Here is a 21,307-nt window from a genome sequence, read left to right on the forward strand (position 1 = left end):
TCCTTCCTCTTTTAGCCGTGGGGCTTGTGGTATTTTTTGTTAATAATGCGATATAAATACAAACTGCTGTTGTTGATAGATGCAAATCAATTTTCTCTGAACCACCAGCATGAGAAGGAGGTCTCCCTTTTTAACTCTTCTAAGGAACTCCTTGTTAACCACTCTTCTTTTCTGTGTTGCATGATTTCCTTCTTCCTATTCAAGTTGCTTTAAAAACAAAACAAACGAACAACAACAAAAAACAGACTTGTCCCGCCAGGCCCAGCACAATACCAGTCTACATCTTTACAAGGTTTACTTCTAAATTCATGTGTTGCTGATACAAGTCAATCCGATCTTTCAACTCAGTGGAAATTTTGTCTTTTGACACTTTGGGATATTAGTTGTTATGGATAAGTGTCCATCTGACCATCACTCTTGGGAATTTGCCTCCTTCTTTTCTGGTCTCCTTTGCCTGCAACTCAAACTGCTGGAATTTGGGAGAAACTTCTGGATTCCTCCTTTCTTGCTTTCTTGATACCCTGTTTTGTTTTCTGCATGTGATCATACCCATTCCTACTCCTATAAATGCCATTTAAATACTTAAACTCCCAAGCTTGTATCTCAGCTAAGACTGCTCTGAAAAAATCTACATGGGTGCCTTCAGCTTGGATATTTCCCCCTTTGAATCTCAAGATATCATAATAAACATGACTCAAACATTTTTGCACCAGTGACAAGTGCTGTGAGTAAATCAATTTAAATCCTACTTTCTTTCTTGTGTGGGAAGCCAAAGCTTATTTTTCCAAACACACCTGTGTTGGGAGATATCTGCATGATACAGTTCTGGATGAGGAGGTGATAGATAATTTCTGATTTTATTTTTCTCCCTTATTCTTTCCCTATGGCTGAAATACAAATAAAATGCCTGCAGGTTTAGCTGCCCTGTGGTACCATGAGGCAAGAATTATAAGAACAGGGCCCGGCGGCATGGCCTACCGACTAAAGTCCTCGCCTTGAACGCCCCGGGATCCCATATGGGCGCCAGTTCTAATCCCGGAAGCTCCACTTCCCATCCAGCTCCCTGCTTGTGGCCTGGGAAAGCAGTCGAGGACGGCCCAATGCATTGGGACACTGCACCCGTGTGGGAGACCTGGAAGAGGTTCCTGGTTCCCGGCTTCGGATCGGCGCGCACCGGCCCGTTGCGGCTCACTTGGGGAGTGAATCATCGGATGGAAGATCTTCCTCTCTGTCTCTCCTCCTCTCTGTATATCCAGCTTTCCAATAATAATAAAATCTTAAAAAAAAAGGAATTATAAGAACAATATATAAAATACTAAAGATGGTAAAGAGAGGTCTCTATAACAACATTGAGCTGATATGTGAGCCACTGAATGCCAGCTGCATTCTACTTGGTATGTGAAATATAAGAAACCATCAGTATGTAAGCCAATGTTGTTTGGCTTTCCAGTAGAGAAAACCAAACTTACTCTTAAATAATAAAGCATCTAAACCCGTTTTTTGTCTAAGTTTTCCTCTTCTCAGTAAAACATTTTACAATTGACCAGTTTTTCCAGTTAAAAAAAAAGTAACAATTCTAGATTTTTCTATTTCTTTCCATTCTTGGTTTTAGCCTTTTCCCATGAAACAAAGACATTCAGAGTGATATATAAAAGGTGTGTTTAGAAATGAGATACCACTGGAGCCAGCCTTGTGGCATAAAGGGTTAAGTCACTGCTGGCATCCAATACGGGTGATGGTTTGAATCCCAGCTGCTCCACTTCTGATCCAGTTCCTTACTAATGTTCCTGGTAAAGCAGCAGAGGATGGTCCAAGTGCTTGGGCCCCTGCATCCACATGGGAGACCTGGAAGAAGATATTTGTATTGGCTTAGCCCAGACTTGGCTGCAGTAATTAATTGGGGACTAAAACAGCATCTTGAAGAAATCTTTCTAACTCTGGGTTCCAAATAAATAAAATAAGTCTTAAGAAATGAGATATGGGCCCAGCGCAATAGCATAGTGGTTAAGGTTCTCGCCTTGAGCTCGTCAGGATCCCATATGGGTGAGGGTTCTAATCCCGGCAGCTCCACTTCCCATCCAACTCCATGCTTGTGGCCTGAGAAAACAGTCGAGGACGGCCCAAAGCCTTGGGATCCTGCACCTGCATGGGAGACCTGGAAACAAGCTCCTGGCTCCTGGCTTTGGGTTGGCGCAGCACCGGCTGTTACGGCCACTTGGGGAGTGAATCATCGGATGGAAGATCTTCCTTTCTGTCTCTCCTCCTCTCCTCCTCTCTGCCTTTCCAATAAAAATAAATAAATCTTAAAAAAGAAAAAGAAATGGGATATGATAGCTTTAATGAATATAGTTTTCATTTGTTTAATGCCTTTTATTTCCAACTATGACTCATGATCCTCTTTTTAGTGGTGTAACAACTTCTTCCTTGTTTTCCATGTGCTGACAATAATAAATAGGTAGAAAACACTCAGTAAAGTCCTTGGGTAGATGAAAAATGAATGTATTTATTGCATTTGTCTCAAACTACTTAGCAAATGTACAACTCAATTCCTGCCAACTGGACATGCATTATATACAGTGCCTCACATGGTGATCCAGCTACTGGGGCTAACCATATGAATGATGCACTTCCTCTCAATTTACCTTGAAGTGTGAAATATTTTCATTTGACTTTAAGTTATGAAATGCCATAGCAAATACTCATATATTCAAATACTCAGAGAATTAAACAGGTAGTAAAACTTCCTGAGTATTAAAAATAAAGTTAAATGTGGTTTTGGAATGATTCAGAAGCCTTTGGAGATAATGCAAGTTGGAACTGTGTAGTGGTGAGATAATGGAGACTACCATATCCAGAAGCAAAGACACAATGCAACATGCATCTCTGCTTCCAAACAAAAGATGGACTCCAAACCAAAGTGTTGGATATACCTAGACAATGGGATGACGGACTGTCTGACATTGTCAGTACCAGCATTGTCAGGGCACACTGAAAGAGCAGACTGAAGGAACTGTAACTCCTTATGAAGAGTGTGACATTATGGGAAAAATCAATTGGGGGGGATGGGAAATGGGGGAAGGGGAATCCCAGATTGTACAGAATTGTATGATAAATTTCAAAAATAAAAATGAAAAGTAAAGAGAAGCCTGTGGAGAAGTTGGGATCTGAGTTAGGCTTTAGCAGCAAGATAGATGGGCATGACTGTTGGGGAGAGGGTAGGACAGGTTTGGGAGGATTCTGATCAAAGTAGAGCAGCTGATGCTGAGTGGTAAGAAGTCAATGGACAAATGGATTGGAATGAACTGTGGAAGAGCGTGTGTTTTGGGGATGATGACGATTATGTCTTTTGCAAAGATGGGGCATTAAGTAATTTTAAACAAAGGAATTGTGTGCCCACTGGAAAAAGTTCCAGAGGATAAATGTGTCAGGGTATAAATTTAGAAAGCCCAACCATGACAATAACTGTAAGCCAGAAAAACTTAGAGCAGGGAGAAGTAAAGATAGCATGGGCTCGTGTAGAAAAATAGACTCGGTACCAAATAATAAAGACTTAATGCGGGACAAGAAGGGCAAACAAACTATCTGGAATTTATCCAGAGTGATAAAAGAATGGATTCCAGATGGAGAGAGAGACCACTGCATTTCATCAGAACTTGATTAACAATGATATCAGTACAATAAAAGTCCCAGGGATTATTTATCTTCCAGTAATGCAACTCAGTATTTTGAAAAGCTAACATTAATCTGGGAGGATGTATATGTCTTCCTCTTGAGTTACTTTGGAAGCAGCAGGCTTCTGGAAGTTATAATACTCAGGGAAGTTCTCATTTTTGTAGACATGCTCCTCAAAATCACACTGCCGTGTATTTTCATAGAGTTGATTGCCGGTTTCTTTCTTTGGGTTGGAACAACTTGCTTCCACATTTTCGTAGTTATTGTGTGGGTTGGTTCTCCTATCAGCAGACTTGTGGTCTTGAATTTCACCTGAGATTTTATGCCATGCAGTCACAATGTGGGGACTCAAGGAAAACATTTTCTTACGGTCTTTTTTTTTGCTCCTTCTCCTTTGCAGAAACTTGGGGAAGGTAAACCCTGTGGGTTTCCAGTGCCAGACACAACCAATTCCGCAGACCACCAGGAGTAAAAATAGAGAAATTCCAATAGAAATGGCCACCGAAGGATTTCCACAACATTGCAGCATCTCTGCACGGTATTGCTCAGCAGTTCTGTGTCCTTAACGAATTCACAGGAACAGACTGATGAGATCTTTTTTGTAGCCTGGCGTTGCTCACTGATGGCTTCCTAGACTTCTTCCAGCATTTCTTCATCAGTTGTGAAGCACCTCTCTCTGTCAAAATGCCTGATACGATAACGAGACAGGTGAAGTTAGCTTAGTTCTGGAAGACAGCTTTCACTGTCAATAATGCCCTTCGCATTACAAGCTGAGAAGCAATTGCACTGTATCAGGCAGATCTTATTCCATTCCTCTTTCTTTTCTGTCAGTAAATCACAAAATGAAGCACAAATGAGTGCAAATAATCACAGGGTATCAAAAACTCAACAAAAGCTGAACAAGCCTGCTACAAATTTAAAAAGACATGAGAACATTCTGTTGACATTATTCCGTTCTCTACCACTGAAGAACCTAAGGGTTTTCTGCTTTTGTGATTCTGCCTTACCTGCCTGGCTGGGGAGCTCTGTGAACACCAGGCCTGGCAGTCTACACCTGCCCGGCAGGTCATGTAGGCAGAGCACTCCTCAAAGCAGGCCCCTGGTGTTAGATAAGACTCCTCACTGCCCTATGGCCCACCAGTCTGTACTTTTTGAAAGTTGCTTGCTTCAAACCCCCAACAGAAGCCTGCCAACTTGCTGTTTTTAAAAGTTAACAAACTGACCAATCATGACTGTATAATTGTGTGGATTTGGCCTGAAATGCACAAACACGCTATGCTGTTCAACCTCCATCCCTTTCTGCTGCCCCTTCTTCTGCCCCTTCTTCTGCCCTTTCTGCCCCTTCTTCTGCCCCTTCTTCTGCCCTTTCTGCTGCTGCTGCTCCACGTGCCGCCCCTGCCCCTGCCTGCTGGGCTGGGTGACGGCTGGGCGCCCAGGCCAGCTTGAATAAATTGCCCTTATGCGTTTGCATAGACTTCAGACTCCTGATATTCTCTGGGGATCTCAAAATCTGGGTACAACACCACCTCCTGCGTGAAGCCTGACCCCTTAAAGCAAGCAGGGGCCAAGTCTTTCCCCAAATCATTCTCTTCCTGTAATCCCACACTGATGAGTCCAACCTGTGACACAACCCACGTAGCAAGGAACTGTGGTGTACTCCCGCAAGTGGTTGAATGGTGGGCAGGGATCAGTTCTTTTTACGTGTATGTTCTCAGAAAATGGCGTAACACCCAGAACAGAAAACACATTCAATCAGTGTTTATTGAATGAAGGATCACATTTAAAAATTATTCCAAATTCCATCACCTAAAGGCTTGAGCTGATGCTTTAAAACTCAAGGTACTTCTCCCAAAGAGTCATACGTAAAACATGCAAAGGGAGCTTTTAGGTAAGACAAAATATTTTTGAAATTCTACCTATCCTTATATCTTCTCACAAGTAAATTTTATTGTATCAATGTTAGTTACTTAAAACAGCTAATGTTCTAGTTTTACGTTATTACGCGCAGCTAATTCCCGCAGCCTGGTTCTTTCCCGTGAGCCGAAAACATCAGACGCCATGAGGTGTTTTAGAAGGTTTTATTCCAACGGGGCAGGCACGGGGTGGAGGTGGTCACTCAGGTGAGTCTGCAAGGTGTGGGGGCGGGGATTGGGAGGGATTGAGGGCAGGCCCCAGGGGATTGGTGCCTGAGACTGTCACAGGTGATTGCCTGAGAATGATTGGTAAGTGGGCGGAGTTGGGGAAGGGGCTGGAGGACTGGAGGTGGGATTCTCAGGTGAAATGGCTGATTGGTGGACGGCTGGACTGGCGCGAATTGCTTGAGCCGTAAGGAAGAGGAAATGGCGCCGGGTCCAGGGTGGGATATTGGAATAACTCCTTACAATCAAGATCATTTTGGAAGGTTGCTGCTTTGGTTAGAAAGAGAGAAATGGGAAATGTTGAACTGAGCTAAGTGTTTTAATTTTATCTAGAGACCTTTACTAGTGTTGGTCTTCTGCCTACATAGAAGTAATAATTTTCAGTATTTTCAAGACCACTTGAGGATAATAACCATCATCTATTGAGTGTCATCATCTACAATATGTGAGAGCTGATTTTGGGTGCCCTTCTAAATACTTTGGCATGCATTATCTCATTTAATTTTTCAGCTACCAGTAAAGGTGGATACTATAGGTTCCTGAAATTTTATTTTATTTATATAAGATGAACAAAATGTTGTACATTTTACAAGTCCAGGAAGACAACCTCACTCCTTCCCCCAGCCATGCTCCCTCATGAACCTCATCCCTCCTCATTCCTTTTTTCCCCCATGATATAGTTCTGTGGGACTAGGTTTTCACCCCTCTACTTCCCCTTCTTCCCTTCCCATCTCCACCTCCCCATTCTCTTTCATATTATTGCAGAATTATAGTCCTTCAGCAACAGTTACAAGTCCAGCATTCTGCTATTTAAGTGTATCGTGACATGGTAGGTATAGGCAAAGGTAGAAAATCCAGCCTCCTACTATTAAGGTATATTTAACAGTTTCATTGGGAGTCCTTCCTTTTATTCAGAAGATGCATACTGTAACATATCTTCACCTCCCAATATGCTAGTTTCCATTATGAGGTTCCTCTATGAGAATATACATATGTACATGTTTACCTATGTTTCTGTTTTGTGGTTTGCATGAAGGTGGTCTTATATCAGAAAGAACATATGATCTCTGCTCTTTTGATACTGGCTTGGCTAATTTCACTGAGCATAATGGTCTCTAGTTGGGACCACCCTATTCCATGGAATAGATGCGCCAGTTTCTTTATTCCTCTTTCAGTGGGCACTTGGGTTCACAATCATGGGCTTAACACTCCATTAGGTAAGGAATTCAAGAAATAGCAAGTAGGAGGGAAAAAACTCTGTTTCTCAAAAATATAGTCAAAGGTTGTAAACACTAAAGTGTTTTTATCCCCATTTTATGCATAAGAAAAGCAACGATTAAAGCATTGAGTAACTCCATGAATAACTAACAAGTAATTGGATCTGGATTTCAGTGAAATTTTCTTCCAGGCATTATCCTATCAAATGTCTGTCCATGGTTCTCAAATGTTCCCATCATTACATCTGTAGGGTTTGGTTAGCTTTGAGTTCCTTTAAGGGTGAAAACCATCTCTTTCTTATTTACCATTACAACTACTATCAGAAGTGTTGGCCACAGATCAGAAAATTTATTAATATTTACCAATGCCTGAAACAACCTTCTTATGGGATAATAACAATAGTGAACAAGACAGAAAGCTTACAGTGTAATAATGCTCTGATCTTGGAAAGTCCCCAGGTGCTATAGAGAAGTTTTATAAATTTTTTCAAGTTTAGAATATATTAGTGTACACATTTTCAAAATGTCATTTTATATAATAAAATTGAGTATGATAGGTGGTTAGCTTTTGAGATTTTTTTTGGTAAAAATGTAAGAACAAGATATTTGTAGGGACAGAAGCCTCATATCTAGACATCTTTGAATCTCCTTAGAACTTTGGGGAATATGTTGAAATTAAACCATAAGATAGATCTTATAAAATTACGATCTGCAGGGACCCATAACGCTTGTGTGAAAGCGTTCACATTTGAAAAACGACTGACTCCAAGGACCCCGTTTCATCTGTCAAACAGATGTGAGCCAATCTAATGTGAGATATTTTGTAAATTACTACTTATTTTAATAGCTATTTGTTATCCATCTATTTAACCATCTGTTGAAAAAATTTTACCGCATACATTTTAGCTATTGGTTCAAATGAATCAATTTTAAGCATGTAATTCAGTTAATAAGCTTTTAAAAAGGGGGAAGACTTGCAAGTAACGCCTGGGTGGGGTTTCAGGAAAGTTCATTGCTGCGTCATCTTCAATAAGAGCAATCAATCAATTGTTCTCACTTTCTAAGAGATTTTACTTTGCCACCTACATTACTCCATATTGTCTTTCCAATAAAAGCAAACGAATCTTCAACAAAAAAGTGTACAAGATATTCCCTGAGATTAAAAACAGGAATTTCTATGGGAAAGCATTGCTTTCCTTTGTTCCAAATAACTTCATAGGAAACCCTCCGTGTTACATAAATGAAGACCTACTGTTATAAAAGCCATATTTTAAGAGCTTTTCAAATATGGTTTAACCCCAAACCTGCATAGCTTTCACTTTGCCCAGTTTGAGAGGAGACTGTCACATTTTGAAAACCTGTTCCAACAGGCTACCTGATACCTATCCTTTTCTTTGAAGAAAAAAATAATCACAAATTCATGATAAAGTTCTGGAGTGTGCAGTCAGACACCACAGTGCTGGTTGAAAGCAAACCGGCAGCATAGCAGAGTCCTGTACTTGTGAGCATGTGTGCCTACTTAGAAAGCAACACTCACAGTACTTTCAGGTTTGAAAACAAGTCTTCCCCCATGGATACAGGACTTTTCTAACAACTGTAGTGATAGCATAAAAATCATTTGATAAATAAAAGTCAACGGTTTTTCTTATAATTTTTCAGCATCCAAACGCTTTAACTCAGGTTCTTACCTCAGGTGTTGGTGTGCTGCGCTCTCTTGTTATTCTTTTTGGTTGTGTCTGAAACCTCCTTTGGTTTCGAACCCCTTCCTCTTTTTCACTTTGGTCAGTTACTTCCTTCTTTACCTCCTGCTTTCTGGTTATTTAATTCTTGCAAAGTTTCCTGATTCTAGAGGAAGTTCTTATCAGTTACATTAGAATTAAGATATACCATCAGCCTTTGGAATAAGGAAGTCATCCTTAGCAACTGTATCAGAAAATAATCATTTTTTATTGACTGATATGTACACTCCTTGGTTTAGAAGCAACCAAAATCATTTACATTTGCATGACAATATTTTTCAAAACAGAAAGGTTTCTAAACATAGCAACATAAGTTTCATTGGCTTGATTGTGTGATTGTTAGAACAGTTCTCAATTTGTTTTTTAAAAAATTACACAAAACGAGTACATTTTTTATTTTTTGCCATCCAGACTTAAAGACATAAGAGTTGATCCTAGCCAACCTCCCTTTCTATCCCGCCTTGCAATATTTTTCGTTTCAAATGCTATGCCCAATGCACCAAACTAAAATCAGTTGTCAAACATGTTCCAATTTTAGTGGAAAGCATTAATGTTCTTTTATTTTTGTGAAATAGGAACTTCCATAAATGGAAGGGTACATCAAACAAATTCATGGCGAAATGGAATTTAAAAATAAGTTTATCTGGGCCTGGCACAGTGGCCCAACAGCTAAAGTCTTGAACATACTGGGATCCCATATGGGGGCCAATTTTGACCCCACCAACCCTGCTTCCCATCCAGCTCCCTGCCGTGGCCTAGGAAAGCAGTCAACGACAGCCTAAAGTTTTGGGACCCTGCACCCACATGAAAGACCCAGAAGAAACCCCTGGTTCCTGGCTTTGGATTGGCTCAGCCCTGGCCGTTGCGATCACTTGGAGAGTGAATTAACGGACGGAAGATCCTCCTCTCTGTATATCTGACTTTGCAATAAAAATAAATCTTAAAAAAAAAGTTTATCTTGGTACAAGAAATTTTGAAATCCATGTAAAGATTATTTTTCATAGTGTGGCAGTTAGATGGGCTAATGGAAGATTGGGGTCACATCCCTATTGGAATAAGAAATGAAAAAAACGTGTACAAGATGGGTCCTATTGGCCAAAAGTCCTTACGTTGCATGTACTGCAATCCCGTATGGGCGATGGTTTGTGTCCCAACAGTCTCACTTCCCATCCAACTTCCTGCTTGTGGCCTGGGAAACCAGTAGAGGATGGCCCGATGTCTTGGGACCCTGCACCCACAAGGGAGACCCAGAAGAGGTTCTTGGCTCCTGGCCTTCAATCGGCTCAGATCTGGCCTTTTGCAGTCACTTGGTGAGTGAACCAGCTGATGGACGATCTTCCTCTCTGTCTTTCCTTTCTCTGTATATTTGATTTTCCAATAAAAACAAATCTTAAAAGAAATTTTTTTACAAGATGCTTGCTTTTGCCCAGAAGGTGCTTTTAACAAGACAGAAGTGCTAGCTCTTCTGAGTTTTTAGCTTATCCTAAGAAGTCATAACCTTTTGATAGTTTTTTGTTTTATCATGAGCAAGGTAGACAGGATTAGAATTCTAGCCAGCTGCTGGATTTTGTCCCCACCTTCTTGTTAATGGCTTGGTCACCTATATCGTGCTCACAAGACTCCACTTCCAACATTCTCTTAAGTCTGTCTTCTCTCGGAGCTCCCGCTTGGTGCTGGAGCAGGAAGTTTCTATCTTCAATAAATCTAAATTTGTTGCCTGAAATCATCCACATGAAAAGTTTCCTTTGCTTGTGAGACAAGAACCAAGGTGCTGCCTGTCCTCTGTGTTGGTTTGCCCCTGACATTAGTATGTGTATACTAACTATTAAGATGATTAATATTGAGCTACATAATGAGACCGAAATAATGAATGAACTCCCTGTAATGCATAAAGCCTAGTGGGAAACGTTGCTATATCCACAATCACTTCTTATCAAGGTGGTAAAGAGTCAGTAAAGAGGGTCTAAGGAAAAGGGGCACACAGTCCAGAGTGGTTGGGAGGTGTTACATCTTATGCAACAGGAGGGCAAAATAGCACTGCTTTCGACTAAGACCCCAGAGTAAAGGAGATTATGAAGTTTTAAAACCATAAATGCAACGTGCTCCACAGTCTCACGACGATGGTATCACTTCTGATATTAGTACATGTGTCTACATCCAAACACATGTGCATGCTCCCAGCTTGTGTGTAAAGTAACAGGGAGACTGCAAAATGATGCGGCCTACTCTAGAAGTCAGGACAACTGGGGATACATAACAAAGAAAAGTTTTTTAACCCCTTACACTTCAGAAGGCTTTCTACACATGAATGAAATTTTCCTTAAAAAGGAAACCTTTAATGAGAGAAATGTTGGATACATTTAAAACAGAATTATTATGTGGAATTCAATGTTTTCCTGCTTCCCAGTTGTTGACTGAGCAAGGCACATTTGAAATGCTCTTCTTACATCCCCTTCCTTTGTGGGGGTGGGGAGGAGCATCAAATGTTATTGGCAGGTCAAGAGATGAGCCCAAGATAAGGAACACTCCCCTGCCACCCAGGAGAGCAGAGTCCAAGAATCTGCCAACTCAGAGGCCCTTGGAGGTGGTCAGCTTGTTGTTGTGGGTGTCCTGACCCTCCAGCCAGCTACAGTTGTTGACTATTTCCGGCTCCAACCACAACTTCGTGTCCAGAGTCTGATGTACACCATACCCACAGCACTGCCCCGGAGGGACAGAGGGGAAGGCAGTCTTCTGCTGTCCCTTCCAAGAGTTGATCATTTTTATCTACTCTACCTCATTGTCAGAATGTCATTTATATCCATATCCATACCCATCTATATCTATGTCTATATTTATATCTGTATCTATAATCTAGCTATCGATATAATAGAAAACAATAAGAAAGAGCAAAATCCATCAGAAGTGCTATAAGGGTTACACCAGGAAAGGTGCTGCCTTTTAGGTAAGCCACTTAAATTGTGAAATCTACTACCTATTTTGTCCTTCTTAGGACTGAGACAGCACATGTTTCTGTAATTCTTCTAACAATGTAGAAAAATTAGATTATGCTGAAAGAAAAGAGGCCACTGAAAGGGAAGCAAAATGAAAGCTCTCGGGATTCCACTCCCAGTTATATACTCAATAGAAATGAGTGCTACTCCTAATAAAATACTAGCTTAGAGAAAATATCCCAAGGCTCTTGAAATAATCCAAAGGTCTATCAGCAAGAAAGTGCTAAATAAAGTATGGTAAAGTAACACAAAGCAATATTATACAGCAACGAAAAACGGCAAACCATAAACAGACATGGGATTATGTATGAATCTCACAAACACGATGCAGAATTAAAAAGCCACATACGAAAGATTGCATATAATATGCTATGATTCCATTTGTACAAGATAAAAATCATGTAAAGCACACCTATGAATCTATGATGGAAGTGTTTGGAAGAGTAGCGGTTACTGTACACCTGAAAGAGCATGTTGTATATCTTGATCATTGTGGAGGTTACAAAGTGCATTTACATTGAACTATTCAGTAAGTGAAACACTCACGATGTATGTGTTTGATGTAACCTGTATTGTTGTTATTGTTAGTATTAGAGCAAGGGTACACTCAGTCACCGACTTATTTCTCAAATGCCCACAACAGCCAGGGCTTGGCTGGGATTCAACTGAAAGCTGGAAACTCAACATGGATCTCCCAGAGGGGTTGGCAAGAACCCAGTAACTTGAGCCTTCACTGGGACTTGCATGGTTTGCATCCGTGGTAAGCTAGGAATTGGAGTTCAACCCACAGATGTTCAGTATGGGACACAGGCATTTTAGTGTCTCAAGTTGGCTCAAAATACCTACCCTGTATCTTCCTTTAAAATATTTTTGAAATAAATAATGAGAAGTAAAGTCATGAAAATTGAGACAATTAGCTATATTTTATCCATTAAGTTTATCATCCTTGGTAAGCTAAAGTATTTGGACAGAGGAATCCTTTGCTAAATTGCTGGTAGATTTTGAGCAAGACAATTTTAATTTCGTCTGAAGTTTCTTGAGCCTGGAGATTGGTAAGCTAATTATAATAAGGAGGATAGAATCATTCATCTATCCCAAACTTCAACCTAAGTGGGGATTTTTCAACTTTCTGAGATCATGAATATTATTTCACATTGACACATACGAGGTACACACTTATTCAGGAGCTATATCTCCAAGAAAATCATGTACAACCTAAGAATGCATAGAACTAAAGCAATTGAACTTAATTTTCTTTAGCAGCTTGAAAATTCTGAACTTGCTTCTTTTTGCCTACTAGATACTAAACAACGCATTGAAAATGACCATTACCACAGGCAGAAGAGGGTGCTTGAACAGTCTATTTAGTTTCACTTCCTTTTAGTTCAACTTCCTTTCTTCATCATTAGTCTTTCCTAATTACTATACAGATCAGATAAGATGGTACAAGGCTTGCTTCAATGTAAGTGGAGCCATACTCCCTCCTCTGCCCTCATTCTTCCCCATTTTATTCTTTTTGACAGAAATATAGTTTTTAGATAAAATTTATAAAATTTGAGTAACCACTGAATGTGTAAAGAGGTCAAATTTTTTTTTGTTTTTTCTTCTGTGAATAAAACAATGCTGCACAATTCAGCATTTTTAAAAAAAGACTTATTTTATTTTTATTTGAAAGGCAGAGTTATAGAGAGAGAAGGAGAGACAGGGAATGAGAAAGATCTTCTATCCTCTGGTTCACTCCCCAAATAGCTGCAAAGACCAGAGCAATGAAAATCTGAAACCAGGAGCCAAGAGCCCAGAGCTTCTTCCAGACCACTCACGTAAGTTCAGGGGCCCAAGGACTTGAGCCATTCTCTGCTCTTTTCTTAGGCCATTAGCAGGGAGCTGGATTGGAAGTAGAGCAGCCAGGATTTGAACTGGCACCTGTATGGGATGTTGGTACAACAGGCAGAGGCTTAGCATGCTATGCCACAGCGCTGGCCCCAAGGATTCATAAGGGTATTCATCTTCAGACTATCCCTCTTCAGACCACACATGCAATTTCGCAAGTCAGAAAAGTTGGCAACCATCTTAACAGACATAGTGTTCATTTCAGGAGGAGAGTAGTATTTGCTAGAGGCTTCCAATCGTTCATTGCTTGATCTGTCAGCTTCTTCAGCTGATGTGAAGAAGCACAGTATGACATATCATAACAAGAAAATGGGCAGATTGCAAAAATCGCACGTGGTTGGGTGTGAGATGTGCCGCACTCACGGGTTTGATGCTCCCACGCACCGTGTCAGTCGTTATAACCAGTTCAAACCCGGCGGGAGCTAGTGCATTGACAAGCTACGCAGAGCCCCTCCTTCAAGGCCCTGCAGGTGCTCAGTTCTGCAGTGATGCTCAGTGAGAACTTCAGGCAGGCACAAAGTAGCAACTGCTGTTGACCTTCTCCCTCTACCAAACGGGATGGTGCCCCGACTAACTCCACCTCCACAAGGAGTAGAGGAAAGTGAAGGATACAGCAAAACAGACCTTAACAGGGTGAGTGGGGCCGGGATCCTGTCTGAGTGGGCCCTGAGAAGCAGGACTCCCTTTTTTCTCTCTGTGTGAGACATACCTTGGAAACCCATTCCCCTTCAGGTGCACACTGGTGAACATAAAACCAGAACTCAAGGGTATGAGTGTGCATACCTTGGGTCATAGTGCCAGGTGAGCCAGGCTAGCTCCAGCAAGCCCATGTCTGTGCTTCCCTGGACATCGCCACTTCCCCTTGAAACAAGACTAACAATAGATTAGGCTAAAGTCACGTTGTTCTTTCTTCTAACAGACCAGATATAATCCTTTTATTAGCCAATTTTTCCAGATTGTAGTAAATCTGCTCATTGCCCTCAGAATCTGTATGCCTATCTCTGCATTAACTAATTTGGGTCATTCAATCACCCAAGCACCTCAATTTTCCATCTGTAAATCGGATTTTCATCGGGGCAGATTTTTGACTCTAGTGGTTTCGTTAGTGTTTCCTGAAGAGCTTTTAAAAATATTGATGTTTAGGTTCCGGCCACAAACATTGAAGTCAGCTCTCTGAGAGGCTCCTTCTCGCATGAGTGTGCTTTCACAAGTTTCCCAGGGATCTTAAAAGTCCTGTACAGGTGGATATTGGATGCTCAGAGCCTTGCTGAACTCATTCCCTGTGCCTCTGCGTGGGCCCATCTTGAGTAAACTCCTTCATATTTACTTCAATTTTCTTCACTACGAAAAGGGAACTCAAGAGACAGTGTGGCAATGATGTGCAAAGTACTCAGGGTTTGCCAGAGCAGCTTGTACTGCTAAAAGGCCCCCAGGAGCTTGCATGCTGGCTGAGAGTACACTGGCAACTCAGATTTCCTGAGGGCTTGAGCATGCGTCAGATGGGTCTTAATCTCTTGAGGTGGGTTTTCTTTTTTAAACCCTACTGACGGCATATATTCATTTGAAGATGTAGAAACGGGCTTAAGCAAGGTGAATTGCCCACATAATGCCACACAGCGGGGCTTAGAGCCTGAACTCAAACGCAGGCCACACTCACTTGAATCTACAGTTCATGCTTTTAAACACCATAATGCTATGATTTACACTCTTTATGTGTATCCAACTATCTATGATGACGTCTTTATTCTTCCGGGGCACCATTGAATCCCGATTGATGTCAGAGTGGGACCCTAGTGGGAGATCATGGTCTCGATGGTGGAAAGTTGGTGGGCTTTCCTGGGTTTTCAGGAAGTAAGAAGGGTTTCAACAAATAAGCAGAGGAAAACAAAACCAAGAGAGCGAGCTATAATGATCATGAAGATTCCCTGAGTCCCGTTCGTACTGGAGACTGACATTCTTGGAGTGGGCCCTGGGAGTGCCCACCTTGTTCTGTGCTGCAGAAACGTGGGGATGACGTCACCCCTGCCCTGATGGCAATGAGCCGCCCCGTTTCCCAGGTACAGAGAGACATGTTCCTACTCTTATCATCCCCTTCCTGGAATAAGTTATTGGTCTTCCTGTCTTATTACCCTGTCAGCCCATAATACTTTTTTTTTTTTAATTTCCTGGTCCTTCTATCACTCAGGTCCTATCTTCTATGTAATCTCTTAAAGGCTACCTCCCAAAATCACCGTTTCTTTCTTTTTTTTTAATTTATTCACTTTTGTTGAAAGGCGGATATACAGAGAGGAGGAGAGACAGAGAGGAAGATCTTCCATCTGATGGTTCACTCCCCAAGTGACCCCAACAGCCAGTGCTGCGCCGATCTGAAGTCAGGAGCCAGGAGCTCTTCCGGGTCTCCCACAAGGGTGCAGGGGCCCAAGCCTTTGGGCCAACCTCGACTGCTGTCCCAGGCCACAAGCAGGGAACTGGATGGGAAGCAGGGCTACCGGGATTAGAACAAGCGACCATATGGGATCCCAGTGCATACTAGGCGAGGACCTTAACTACTTCGCTATCGCACCGGGCCCAGCCCATAATACTTTAACCTCAGAGCTGGCAGAATATTTCTCAAATAACCAGCCAAGTGACTTCAGCACCGTGCTTAAGAAGTGGCATGTGGGGAGGAGATGGAGAAGCACAGTCACATCTCAGTTTCTCCTCCTGATGTCTGATGTGGCTCCTTCCCTCTGCAGCCCGTCCCCAGGTGGGCATGCCCTGTAGGGCCAGGCTGCACACACCGAATATGCAGCTCTACAGCGCTTGTTCTCCTCCCAGTTCCAGAGGCCCCAGAAGGACCATCAGCCCATGTCAGGTTCCAAAGAACGGCTGGCGCAGCCCGCGTGGCAGAAGCGTGTACTGCGCCGATGAACGAGGCTGGATTACACAACCTTCCCCTCTTTTCTCCAAAGTAAAAATGAACTAACTCACCCGCCTCTGTGGTGCTCAGTTACCAGAGTAGAGCATCAGGTTATGATCAGCAGCGTGAAAACTGGGCAGGAGGAACTTTCGTGGCTGTCTAAAGGGATAGAAATAACAGTTCCTTCAAGACAGATAGTCATAAGGCATGTCAAACAGTTCAGGGAAAACAGAGCTAAAAGATCAGCTTATTTTTAGTGAGAAAAAAAGTAAATCCATATTTCTAGTTTTTTTTCCTATATGCACATGTTTTGAAGACCTGCTTTGATTTTGCTTTTGTCCTACAAATTCTTTTAAGACCCTAACACAGTTCCAAGACAAAAATAGTGTCAGCAAGTCACCAAGAAGTACCGACCTCGTCCCACTTCCAGAAGCAGGCAGTGTTAACCCCTTGTCTTATTTTGAAGATTCTCTCCTGGGAACCCTCCTCTCCACCAGCAACACTCTAGGCACAAGACTCGAACGAACACCAACACAATTTCTAACAGTTCCAAGTCACTCTCTTAAAGTCCCTACCTGAAAAAAACTCAGGTTGCCAAAGGAATTTGGTTTTTTCAGCCAGCCCCAGAAGACAAGCCCCTGCCTCTCGGCTTCTGTGGGAGATTGGGAGCCTGGCTTCACTCAGCAGCGCTGGCAAACCCAAGGCAGGTGTCATCAGGACCAGTTCTGTGCCCTCCCACGTTGTGTTAACGCTTCCTCCTGCCCTGCGCCTTCCCATTCAGAGCAGTGAAGCGCTGGTGTTTCAGGAGCCAAGAACACAAAACTGAAAACCCGGACACGGCTGCCCTCTACCGGCTACACTGGTTTGGCAACACTTTTTTCCTAACTCACAGGCGATGTTGGTAGCCGTTCCGGTTTACCACCCTCTTTGTTATTCAACGCGATCACAGCCTTCTAAGCCACTGTTCATGAGAAAGCCTCGCACCCTGGGCCGGCACGACTTGAGCAAGGTTATGTCCCTGACCGCGGTACTGGTTTTCTCAGCTGTGCGCAGGCTGCTTGGAGTGTCCAGCCACGACCTAGGAGGGCATCTTTCCAAGGGCTGCAGGCTGAGGAACAGGAATTGCTTCCCGAGGACGTCATCGGCTCTTCCTTTACAGCTTGCTCAGAATGCTCACCTGCACCTCCGTTGAGATTTTTTTAATTCTTCATTTTGGAATTAAAAAAAAAACTTGCTTTTTTTTGGTTCAATACTAGGTATTTGAAAATTCATAGAAATCTTAAGGGTGATAGTATTGAGAATATTGCCCTTAAAAACTTGTAGGAGGGGCTGGGTTTTGGTGCCCGGATTGAAGATACTGCTTGCGAAGCCCGCGCAACCCGTATCAGAGTGACTGGGTGGAAACCCCGGTTCTGCCCCCACCCCCTCTTTTTTTTTTTTTTTTTTATAGCTTCCTTCCTGTTTCTGCTCAGCCTGTTAGATTCCTGCCTCCACCTGGGAGGCCAGGGGTGTGTTTTCAGCCCCTAACCTTGGCCAGGACTGGCCCAGCCTGTCACTGCAGGCGTCTGGGGGAGTGAACCAGTGGGGAGATTCACTATTTTTTTGTCTTCTTACACCCTCATGAGAAACCTGGCACTGGAGCGGCCCCTTGCCCACCCCTCTGCCGTGGGTCTCGGCGTATTCTCCCTGTTTGTATCTCCGCTGGCTTCCACCTGCGCTCCTGCGCTGTGAGCACCGTCCAGAGGATAGTCCCTGTGACGTGAAGGTGCAGGCTTCTTTCCCTGCTCAGCTTTCTCCACAGCCCTCGGTGCCCACCAGTGCCGCAGGAAGGGCTGCCTTCCTTGTTCCTCCCTCTGCCCTCACCTCCCAGATGTGACGGCTTTGCACGGTCTCCACGGCCCAGCATCCTGAATGCGTCCTTTTGTTAGAAGCAGGTTTGCCCCTACAGTCTTGCCAGACAGTACTCTTCAGCAGTATTCTTTTACCACCACTGCACAGTGTTTGAAGGCTTACTGGAAAGTCAGATACACAGAGAGGAGGAGAGACAGGAAGATCTTCCATCCGCTGATAAACTCCTCAAGTGGCTACAACGGGCCACTGAAGCCAGGAGCCAGGAACCTCCCCCAGGTCTCCCACGCAGGTACAGGGTCCCAAGGCTTTGGGCCACCCTCTATTGCTTTCCCAGGCCACAAGCAGGGAGCTGGATGGGAAGTGGGACTGCCTGGATAAGAACCGGAGCCCACATGGGATCCTGGCATGTTCAAGGTGAGGACTTTAGCCGCTAGGGCCCTAAACTTTTTGTTTTAAAGGTGCTATCCAAATGTTATCTGAGATTGCCTTTAAGATAGCAAATTCTTAAGTATTTTTTGACCGATAATGTACTTTGGAGTATTTCTCTTTAGTTACCTTAAAAATAGAGTTTGTGCTTCACTGTTCATTATCCTTTCTGCTGATTTCCTGGAATAGAAAGAAAAACAGCTGAATTACATGGCTATTGCTCTAGGAAGCTCTTCATGGCTGATACAGAAAACATATTGCTATCACGTTCAAGGAATTGGATGTGCACTCTTAATCCTCACTGCGCATTATCTTATACATTATCTCCAGTCTGTAGGTGGGGAAGGGCTCACAATAACTCACCAAAGACCTCACAGCTAAGAAGTAGAACATAAACAATTACACACAATGCCACAGTTAAAAGAACGCAGCTGAATTCCCATGTCAAGGGGACAAGACGGTAAGCTCTGTGTGTGGTGGACGAGCAGGCCCAAGGTTGGACTCCATGCTCACTGGCTGGTCCACAGTGGCTTGTGTCTGAAGGGTTTTAGCAAACTTGTGATTCCCCTGCCTTCCAGAGAAGTTCCACTAGGAGAAACAAAGAAGGGTCTGACAGAGGATATCTGAACCTACGAACGGCACCAGCTGTACACCTTTGAGCTCCCTCTGGGCATGAAGGGGGAGCTACAGCAGTCACGGAGGTGGGTAGCACTGGCTGATCTAGATCATCAAACACTTTTGAAAGGCAGATGTACAGAGAGGAGGAGACACAGAGAGGAAGATCTTCCATCTGATGATTCACTCTGCAAGTGACCGCAACGGCCGGTGCTGTGCCAATCTGAAGCCAGGAGCCAGGAGCCAGGAACTTCCTCCAGGTCTCCCACATGGGTACAGGGTCCCAAAGCCTTGGGCCATCCTCGGCTGCTTTTCCAGGCCACAAGCAGGGAACTGGATGGGAAGTAGAGCTGCCAGGATTAGAACCGGCATCCATATGGGATCCTGGCGTGTTCAAGGTGAGGAGTTTAGCTGCTAGGCCACCGTACTGGGCCCCAGCTACACTTTCTTAGTGTACTTGCTATCCTTTGTTTGAACTTGATGATTATGCTATATTTTGTGAGTTGAAACACTTTAGTTCTGTATTTGCAGTTGTGTCTTGCCATACTTTACAGTGATTTTCACTTGTATCTCTGTGTCCTATTAAAGGCTTTAACAGGAGGTTAAACCAAATTTAGCCAAATTTCCGTCACCACCCTCTGTCCTCTGCCCTGGTTTTTGATTTGACATTTGAAGTACCCAGAGATTTCCAGCAAAAATAATTTTGTAAGGTAAATAAGCAACAATTGCTCAGTCCTTTCAATTGTCTTTAAGTAATAAAACAGGGTGTCAACAAAGGAATTAAAAATAACAGAGTGCTTCTTTCCAGAAGTTTGAAGGTGGTAAAGTCAACACTGACCTCCACATAAAAGGTCAGTTGAATGGAATTTCTTGGCAAGTACTGTGACTCACACCTCACGAAATGAAGAAGAAATTTGGAAATCTGGAAAAAAAAAAGGAAAAAAAAAACATTAAAATCCAAAAGGAAGTGAGGAATGACTTTATTTAAAGCTACCTTTCTAAAAGGTGTCAGATTTCTCATGTTAATGCTTAGGTTTCCACATTCAAGGATAAGGAGACGCTGAAACTCTTTATCTTCTTTTGTATTTTACTCACTACAAACTTTTTTTTGATCACAGAATTTAAATAAACTCGGGTTTTTTGGTGCACTTTATTAGATATTCAGAAAGTGAATTAAGTCTCGCTATTGTTGAAATACCACACAGTAACTTGGTGGCTTTAGATGCATTCAAATCACCTTAAAACTTTCATGGAATTGACTGGCGTTACCTTTTTGTACCAGCAGAGGGGGCGCAAAGACCACTACAATAAATTAGCAGCGGCAGCTTTTTTCAATGGTGAATGGGGCAGAAGGGTGAGGCAGAAGGGTGGGGCAGGGAATTTTACTCTCGAACTTTGTTACCACCAAGTCTGGGAAACAGATCAAAGGAAAGTTAGACTGCTGGATAATCAGATAAAAGTAGTAGAAAATTCTAGTAAAATGTGTTCATGACTATATGTATACTATAACCTGTTATCAAAGATTACTGGCAGGATTTGCTACTTTTTTTTTTTTCAAAATGCTAGTAAGTTAAAATAAACATCACATAAAACATATTTAACATGTACTACTTAAGTCCTAAAATTAACCCAATATTGTATATATTTATTAATCTTTTGAAGAGTTAGATATGAAATCTAAATGCCCAAAGGCACAAATGGTGCTGAGGGCAGGTGGCTGTGGCCCTCCCTGCCAGGTGAAGGCTCAGAGGGACAGCCCGGTCTAGAGTAAATGGGCCCTGACCGGATGCGTCACGTGCTGGCACCTGGATCTTTCTCTCCCAGCCCAGGAGGGTGGGCCTTGGATTTCTGTTATTTATAAATTACC

General features: G+C 42.7%; 1 protein-coding gene across 1 annotated transcript; it reads right to left on the reverse strand.

Moving 5' to 3' along the window:
• Positions 1-2,397: 2,397 nt before the first annotated feature.
• GAPT (GRB2 binding adaptor protein, transmembrane) lies at positions 2,398-4,426 on the reverse strand. Its single transcript, XM_012926552.3, has one exon. It carries the CDS (start codon positions 4,199-4,201, stop codon positions 3,740-3,742), a length of 462 nt encoding a protein of 153 aa, XP_012782006.2. The 5' UTR covers positions 4,202-4,426; the 3' UTR covers positions 2,398-3,739.
• Between the last annotated feature and the right edge of the window lie 16,881 nt (positions 4,427-21,307).

The sequence above is a fragment of the Ochotona princeps genome, chromosome 23, assembly GCF_030435755.1.
Source record: "Ochotona princeps isolate mOchPri1 chromosome 23, mOchPri1.hap1, whole genome shotgun sequence".
In the NCBI taxonomy this organism is placed as follows: Eukaryota; Metazoa; Chordata; class Mammalia; order Lagomorpha; family Ochotonidae; genus Ochotona; species Ochotona princeps.